At 35.7% G+C, this 9,163-nt stretch overlaps 1 protein-coding gene across 6 annotated transcripts; it reads left to right on the top strand.

Moving 5' to 3' along the window:
* Positions 1 to 74: 74 nt before the first annotated feature.
* Positions 75 to 9,116, top strand: LOC110868158 (general negative regulator of transcription subunit 3). Of its 6 annotated transcripts, none has more exons than XM_035981982.1 (16): positions 75 to 367; positions 454 to 585; positions 2,116 to 2,232; positions 2,382 to 2,432; positions 2,504 to 2,593; positions 2,677 to 2,823; positions 2,915 to 3,025; positions 3,861 to 3,929; positions 4,763 to 5,365; positions 5,619 to 5,777; positions 5,865 to 5,976; positions 6,104 to 6,216; positions 6,304 to 6,579; positions 7,917 to 8,051; positions 8,143 to 8,324; positions 8,462 to 9,116. In XM_035981982.1, the coding sequence occupies exons 1-16, from the start codon at positions 275 to 277 to the stop codon at positions 8,526 to 8,528; spliced, it is 2,457 nt and encodes an 818-aa protein (XP_035837875.1). In that variant the 5' UTR covers positions 75 to 274; the 3' UTR covers positions 8,529 to 9,116. The 6 variants fall into 6 exon arrangements, with proteins under 6 accessions (XP_035837875.1, XP_021972946.1, XP_021972948.1 ...); XM_022117254.2 differs by having other exon boundaries at positions 81 to 367; positions 6,101 to 6,216; XM_022117256.2 differs by having other exon boundaries at positions 93 to 367; positions 2,095 to 2,232; positions 6,104 to 6,192.
* Positions 9,117 to 9,163: the final 47 nt, after the last annotated feature.

Here is a 9,163-nt window from a genome sequence, read left to right as displayed (position 1 = left end):
AGAAAAACATAACATTCAAATATTTTCAAATACTCATTCCATCTCATATAAAATCAAATCTTTAACAATGACACCCAAATCTTTATATAAACTGTTTGTTACAAAACACTATCCGTCATTATCATCTTCTTCTTCACGTAACAAACAAACACTACAAACATCAAAACCCTAATTCCCCAAATCACACAACTCCTACACTCTCCATACTCATATTCTGCATGATAACCCTCTCCAACAACTCAACCAGATCACCACATTCAACAACAATCACTCAATGGGAGCCAGTAGAAAACTTCAAATTGAGATCGATAGGGTTTTGAAAAAGGTTCAAGAAGGCGTCGATGTGTTCGATAGCATCTGGAACAAGGTGATTGTTGAGTGATCTTCTTCAATTTGTTGTTGATTTGAGTGTGTTAATGTGTAACGATCGCTGGTTGAAATGTTGTTGTTTAGGTTTACGATACGGATAATGCGAATCAGAAGGAGAAGTTTGAGGCTGATTTGAAGAAGGAGATTAAGAAGCTGCAGAGGTATAGAGATCAGATTAAGACATGGATACAGTCTAGTGAGATCAAGGATAAGAAGGTTAGATTAGTTCACTTTAGTTTAGTTTAGTTTTTATTATATTGTTTGCTATTGGAGTTAGGTTGTTTCATTATATCGGTTATCCGTCCCCTGCCGAGATATCGGTGCAAAATATCGGTACCGATAATATCGGCGATATTAACCGATTATGGACTGATAGTTGACCAATATATCACTGATTTTCCCGATATCAATACGTTTCTTCTTAGTTCTACCCAAGGTTTAAAGGAACGGAAACGAGTTTCGAGGCGTTTTCCCTTCGCCTCATAGGCGTAAGCCTCGAGGCGAAACGAGACGTAAGGCCGAGGCGGTATTAATAAATAAATATAAAAATTATATATATTATAAAAATAATAATACTAACTAATTTCATCATCGGATTCATCAAAAACATACATAAAAAAGACATGTAATGCTTGAAATTGACACAAAAGGTCAAAAACATACATGCAGCCTTTCTTAGCGCCTCAGCCCCTCTGAGGCGCATATGCAGGTAAAAACCCGATGAGGCGCGCCTCAGACTCGTTTTTTGGCCGTTTCGCCTTGAGACGCACGCCTCAGGCGTTTTTTAAAACCATGGTTCTACCATTCGTCTTTCTTCTTCTTGTTGTTGTTATTAGTGTTTTAAGTCTTAATTGTTAAATGTTTGTGTTTTAAGTCTTAGTCAGTTCCTACTTGCTACAATTGTTAGTGTTTTGCTAGTTGCAAAAGGTTAATTTGTTAATGGTAGGAGAGTATACTGAGTTGTTAGTGTTAAATTGCTATATATATAAATTTAGCATGATATTAAAATTACCGATATCCCACCGTGATAACCGATATCTCAAATATTGGTCCTTGACCGATGTCCGATATTTTACCACACTAACAATATTCATAGATGCTTATTATGAATTTTGTTTGTATAAGTTATAGAAGTAATGATTATTGTTTGCCTTAGTGTTGTAGTATTGATAATAATTGTGAAATCTGCAGCATTAGCTAAATGTTGTTCTGTCATTCTTGCAGAGCTGTTTTGTCTAATTGTCTTTCAAGTTCTTTCACAATTCTGTCTTAAGTAGTGAAGTATTAGTTTGTATATGCTTGTTTAAAAAAGCGTGCAGTGCTTCAGCCTACACAAGGCGTGCGTTTTACAAGAAGCGCTCCTGAGGCGCGTTTTTGCAGCAGGTTGTTGTATAGCGTGCTTTTTAGGTTGTACATGTATGTAATTTCAGTATTATAATTTATAACATATATAAAGCTTATTTGTGTCTAAATATATGTAAATGATGCTAGAAACTTATAGGAAACATATAAAAAAATATATATAATTATTTGTGCCTCGGCCCTCGGGTACGAAAAGCGGTGCGCTCTTGCGTTTGGTGCTTCATTTCTTGGTTTTGGACCTTGTCGCTTTTGCGCGCTTCTCGCGTTTTAATACCAAGTATACAGAAAGATACTTGTTTCTTTATTGAATGTCCATTTCTTTGTTGACAACAGAATTTTTCATTCTGACGAATGTTGACATAGGTTAGTGCGTCTTATGAGCAGGCTCTGATGGATGCACGGAAGCTTATTGAAAAAGAAATGGAACGGTTTAAGATCTGTGAAAAGGAAACAAAGACAAAAGCATTCTCTAAGGAAGGCCTCGGACAGCAGCCTAAAACAGTAGGCATTGATATATTCCATTATGTTTTATGAATCTGGATTGAGCATATGTGGACATCGCCCTTTTCTACATATGCTGATAAAATGTAAGATTAACAAGGGGTTTAAGTTTGTTTTAGTGAGGCTTGTTTGTTGATTTTCTGTTGTAGGATCCGAAAGAGAAAGCGAAGTCAGAGACCAGAGACTGGCTGAACAATACGGTATGAAACTATTGCTTTTGTTACTATATGCATCAATTGGACATTAACTTGTAAGTATACTTTTTTATTAGGTGTCTGAGCTGGAATCTCAAATTGATAGTTTTGAAGCTGAGATGGAGGGACTATCTGTTAAAAAGGGGAAAACAAGGCCACCAAGATTGGTAAGATAAATTAGAACTTCAACGTCTTGACAGTTATATACTTATATGTTACAATCGCATGATCCGATAATTATGTTTCACAGACCCATCTAGAGTCATCAATTACTCGGCACAAAGCTCACATAATGAAGTTAGAGTTGCTATTGAGACTGCTGGATAATGATGAGTTGAGTCCCGAGCAAGTTAATGATATTAAGGATTTCTTGGACGACTATGTGGAACGAAATCAGGTTTTTTCTTTTACATTTTTTCATGGATTTTTTAAAGTTTGGGTTCTTGCTCGTTTTTCAATACTAAGGACTTTTTTCATTTCTTTTACAGGAAGATTTTGATGAATTTGATGACGTGGACATGCTATACAGCACCTTACCGTTGGACAAGGTTGAGTCACTCGAAGATCTAGTTACCAGCGGTCCACCTGGTCTTGTTAAGGTAAATTGAAAACATGTTTTATTGTTCCGTTAATTTTGAGTTCTTTTTTAACTCACACTCCTTTTCATCTCTTTATTTATGATATTAATCTATCATACATTTTTTAAGACACCTATCGACAATGGGTATGTGTGTGCACGGTACGGTTCGGTTCGGTTTTGTGGTAATTCTGAAACCGTAAACTGAAATGTTTGGTTTTTGGTTTTTGAAAACCGTTCGGTTTTGGTTTTAGCAACGGTTTGGTTCCGTTTTTTCGGTTTTTGGAACAAAACTACGCAAGATTCAAAATAAAAAAGTATAATCCAAGATTCAAGAATCTTTCTTAGTTGTTTACATTTAAGTTTTTATATTTAAGCTTTTTAATTAATATTGTTCACATAAACCTAACCTTCTAATCTATTTTTATGTTTCTCCAAAAATTTTAATTAAGACGGTTTTTTATAATACTTTGAAAATCGTTTAATTTATATGTTAGATTTTGTTATTACTTGTAGGCAATAGATACATTTTTTTAAAGATAGATAAACATGTTAATGTTTTTATGATAAATACTTAACATTCAAAAATAAAACTAATAATTCCTAAATCAGTATATGACAAACATTAAAAATGGTGTTTTAGGTTATTCGTTTTTTTTCCGGTTTTTAAAAGATGTAAAACCGTAACCGAACCGTAAATTTCGGTTCAGTTAAATTGGTTTTTTCGGTTTTATGCTCACCCTTTGTAATATTGCAATCATCACACAGTAATTGATTGTTGATAATACCAACTGTCAGTATATCATGAAAGAATATGCCATTATCATAGATTCATAGTTAATGTTATGTTTTTGCAGGGTGCTGGCGCTACTGGTGCTGGTTTAAGCATAAAATCTGCGTTGTCTCCATCATCGGCTCCGTCTGTGGTATGCAACACCTCTACTTAGAAATATAAATGAATTCTAAATTGCGGTATTATATTTTCAAGTTACAGGCTTACAGCTCATACTCTCTATTATGGGTGTTCAGCAAAAAACCAAAACCAAATAAAACCATAGTCATAACCAAAAAAACTGATCCGAATAACGAATTCGGTGTTCGGTTTGGTTTTTAACCGAAACCGAATTGTGAATTTGGTTTTTGGTTCCACAACTTTTTTATTTGGTTTATTAGGTTTATTTGGATAACCGAATAAACCGCTAATTTTATTAATTAATAAATAAAAGTAATAATATTTAAATAAACCATATAAAATTTATTAGCCCAAATGCTAAATCTAAAGCCCAATTCAAAATAAAGCCCCCTCATTTCTTATGCAATCTAGGCTTTGAACTTCAAAGTATAAACTAGGGTTTATTAATATGTTGTGTGGCTTGATTATTCGGTTTAAATCAGTTGCTGACTTGTTGTTCGGAACACAAACAAGAATATAATATAGGAAAAAAGTACTTAGGAGTTAGGTTTAATTCGGTTGAATTTGGTTGAAATCCGCTTTTTTGGTTTTTAAACGTAACCAAACCGATTAAATTTAGTTGAATTTGGAAAATTTTGAAAACCTAATAAACCAAATAAACCGTAAACCGAACCGATGAACACCCCTACTCCCTATATGGTTCTTGGTAATACTGTAAATATGCGAAATTTGTTCCTTAAGCAAGTTGACTTTTATGCTATTTTTTGTTATGTGTCTGTCTATATATTTCTAATATGCAAATGTGGTCTTGGCTTCTTCATCTTCTTTTTTTTTAAACCTTTTTAGGCCACAACTACAACATCTATTCAACAGGGAGATACAACCCAGGAGCAAGTTAATGATGCGGGCCCTAAAAACGCTTCAATATTGTCTGCTTCCCCAACAGGAACCCAAGCAATCCCTGTAGGTTCAAGTTCCGTTAAGGGCATTTTGGACAATTCAACCTCTTCCGTTTCTCCCTCTTCGATAAACATTGCAGCCAAGGGGGAAGAGATCGGTCGAAAACCATCTCCAGCCCTTCCCGAATCAGGGTTAAGGAATGTTGGTAGAACTGGTGTGACCAATATACCCGCAATCTCCATACCAGTTACCGCTAGTGGTACGGTTTCTAGCAGTGGGTCCCTTGGAGTTTCGTTAGAAACGCCACGGAGAGCTATGTTAGGAGCTGATGAGAGACTTGGTGGTAGTGGAATTGTGTCGCCATTGGTTTCTTCTTTGAATAGTAGAATGGTATTGCCGCCAGGTGGCAAGGCCGGTGATGCTGTTAGCGGCGGTGACAGTGGCAGTAATGGTGAGGCGGCAGGGGTTACAAGCAGGGTGTTTTCGGCTTCTGGAGTTTCAGGCTTACAATGGAGGCCTGGAAGCCCCTTTCAAAGTCAACATGAAGGGGTATGTTGCTAATCTCTCTCTCTCTCTCTCTCTCTATATATATATATATATATATATACTGACATCAACATTTTTAGCCATCTTGCCAATGGTTTTTGATTGTATCATTAATTAGAAATCACAAGAGCTTTGACGTTACGAAGAAAAAAGAAGTTTTATGAATTGTAATACATAAAACTGTTTAATGATAATATGGTATAAATAGTTTGCTAGCTATGAACCGTAGATATCTTTATGCTACTTATTATGACAGATTCATAGAAGACCTGAAATTGTACCAGACCAAAGGGAGAATTATTTGCAACGGTTACAACACGTGCAACAGGGTCAGGGTACCCTACTTGGCATGCCTTCCCTTTCTGGTGGAAATCATAAACAATTTACTACACAGCAGAACCCACTTCTTAAACAGGTACGTCTTTTGTCTTGTCCGTTATTATATAACGCTATTAAATGTGTTTGGATAATTGGATGTTATTCACTTTGTTTATGATTACAGCTCAACTCTCAAAGTTCAGCTGCATCACCTCAAGGTGCAGGCCTTATTGTTGCCACATCAGAACAGCAAAAAGAAAGTTCAATACTCATACCAACGGGTTCGAAAGATACTGGTATGTTTAAATGATTAAATAATAGCCTTTGACTTCTTTTGTGTTTTAAACATAGCGGTCTAAGTTGATATTTGCCTTGAAAAAGTGTATAATAATTTTGTAAATAACAATCTGTACTCTCAAGTAGATGAACCTCAGCAACATCAAAATCAGTTGGATGATTCTGTCACAAGTAATGTGCTTGACAAAAATACCGCCAATGAGGATGTTTCAAAGGTGTCATACACAGTAGATACTCAGGTTTATATTTAAGCAAGTTTTGGTGTCTGCTTGTCAAAACTTTAAAAATTTTGTAATTTTTAATTGCTTCTGCAATTGTTACTGTAGGCTGGAGTACCTGGCTCAGTGACCGAGGCAGATAAAGTGACCCGAGATGTGGATCTCTCTCCTGGTCAACCATTACAGCCTGGTCAAACTGCTAGCTTGGGGGTGATTGGTAGAAGAAGTGTGTCTGACCTTGGTGCAGTTGGTGACAACCCCAGTGGCTTAAGTTCGACCGTGGGACCCACTCATGATCAGCAATACATCTTGCAGTTGCTAGAGTCTTCCTTTTACAAGCTTCCACAACCCAAAGATTCTGAACGTGCAAAGACTTACATTCCGGTATGAAGACTTTGTCTTCCTTGTGCTATACTACTTTTAGTTGCATCTTTTAGTTTCGGTTTTGTTTTCTGTAACTGTTAAAAATTAGGTAAAGCACAGGTTAGATGGGTTGAAAGATGTCTTAAGTATAGTTTTAACGCATAAAACCCCCTAAATCATTTGTTCAAAAAATTAGATTATTATTGAAATGATATAGTTCTTTGTAATCATATCTTGACACATTAATATTTAATAGAAGCACACTAGACAAAAGTGCATCTGATCTGGTCAACCCAACCTGACCCATACCAAATGGTGAATTAGTTTCTTGTTTGATTTTTAACCGGTGAAATAGCTGAAATTAAAAAAAAAAGTAGGTTGAAAAGAAACATGTCAGACGTGTGGTTGAAAGTTCCCAAAGCTATGTAGCACGGGGACTCCATTTATTTGGTCGTACCCGTCTCGGGTACTTGTCGGGGACGGAAACGCGATGGGTACTCGTCGGGGACGTTTCCCAAAAGTTTCCAATGTCGGGGACGTATCAGGTAGAAGTATCCAGCCCGTTTCCATTTATTTTTAGGGTTTTAACCCTTTCAAATTCCATAACCAGCCATGAAATAAATAGAACTATCATATTCGGCTTCTCTAATCTCTAAACTCTCAAGTCTCATCATCTCTAATTCTCTATCGATTGCCGATCTCTCACTAGATGAACCGGAATTTGAAAATGATTTGATTATTGATAATTAATTACCTTTGGAAGATGTAGTATTTTTGGAATTTGTTTAATATATTTTTTATTCTTTTATAATTTTTATTGCCGTACCCGTATCTTGGAATTTTGAGTTTTGCCGTTCCTCGTTCCCGTATCGTCCCCGTACCCCGATCCCGTACCCGTTCCAGTACTCTAAAAATTAGATTATTGCTGAAATGATAATATTTTTGAATAATATCCGACCCTAGTTAGATATAAAATATGTAATGACATAAATGCTTCACGTCAACCTGACCGATACCAAAAATGTACCCATGGTGAAGTTCATGTTATGTATTTGTAATCATTCTGTTAAAAAAGTTTATTTTTTAAATGATATAGTTTGGTAATCATATCTGAGTATCTTTTTTTTTTTTTTTTTTTTTTTTTTTTTGTAATAGCAACGCTTGCTCTTACTCTATTAGACCAATAATCCTAAACTATCTGAGTATCTGAGACGCTAATTATCAATGAAAGATTTTAGAAGTAATGCTAACAAAAAAGTGTTTCAGATTACCTGACCCGTTCATTTTGCCACCTCTACAATTTGTGCGCATCTTGTATTTTTTTTTTTTTTTGTTATTTTTCTTTATCTGGATTTCAGAGGCACCCTGCTGTGACCCCTCAAAGCTATCCCCAAGTGCAGGCTCCGATCGTTAGCAATCCAGCCTTTTGGGAACGTCACGGATCTGATAACACTGGGACCGATACTCTGTTTTTTGCATTTTACTATCAGCAGGTACTTCTCTTTTACAGTTATACATATAGCCACGCATATTGGGTAAAATTACATGAATGTTGCTCTTTAATGTGTTTGTTTTTTTATACAGAACACGTATCAACAGTATTTAGCTGCAAAAGAACTGAAGAAACAATCATGGAGATACCATAAAAAGTTCAACACATGGTTTCAACGACATGAAGAACCCAAGGTTGCTACCGATGATTATGAACTCGGAACTTATGTCTACTTTGATTTTCACATGGGCAATGAAGAGATGCAACAAGGCTGGTATGGTTACTTAAAATCTCGCTTTTCATGTATCGTTTATCTTATTGAATTACCAAACAAACAAATGTACCCAAAGAATAAAAAATGAATTCAAATGCACGAGGTCATCATGCTGACAGTTGGTTATTGATTTGCAGGTGCCAAAGAATCAAAAACGAATTCAAATTCGAGTACAGTTTTCTTGAAGATGAGCTCCTTGTGTAAACACTTGTGGCCGCTTTTAATGTTTTAGCATATTTTCAAGTTTTGCATAGTTGCATTGCCGCCTACATGGTCAGATTTCTTTTCTAGGTTTATTAATACCGAAGAGATATATAAATAAGTAGTTAGACATGATGTCAACCACATCCGTATTCAAACTCTCTTCAATCGTAAAACTATTAGAAAAGACGCAAAATTTTGTCTCCTCAATGGTAATGGAGACAATACGATCCGAGATAGAAGTTTAAGGGGCTGTTTGGCAACTTCTGAATGGTTAAGTGCTAAACCAATAAGAGGTCTGAACCATTAAGTGCTGAATCAGTAAGAGGTCTGAACCATTAAGAGCCAGTATAATGCTTAACCGTTTAGAGGCAAATGTCTGACCAATTCAGATTAGAGGTCTTAACCATTCAGACTTAGTATAATGCTTAACCATTCAGACATCGGCTCGCGAAACAAACAGTCTGAACCATTAAGTGCTGAACCAGTAAGAGTCTCATTAAGAGGTAAACAAACAGCCCCTAACTCATATTCAACTAGAGTCAGCTCGTAACAAGATAAGTTGACCTGTTCTTTTTTTACTTTTGATAATTTTGCGTCATCGTGTTTATTAAAAAATTATATTAGTCTCAAATAAC

Source organism: Helianthus annuus, chromosome 13, assembly GCF_002127325.2.
Source record: "Helianthus annuus cultivar XRQ/B chromosome 13, HanXRQr2.0-SUNRISE, whole genome shotgun sequence".
Taxonomy (NCBI): domain Eukaryota; kingdom Viridiplantae; phylum Streptophyta; class Magnoliopsida; order Asterales; family Asteraceae; genus Helianthus; species Helianthus annuus.
This window is presented reverse-complemented; position numbering and strand designations above follow the sequence as displayed.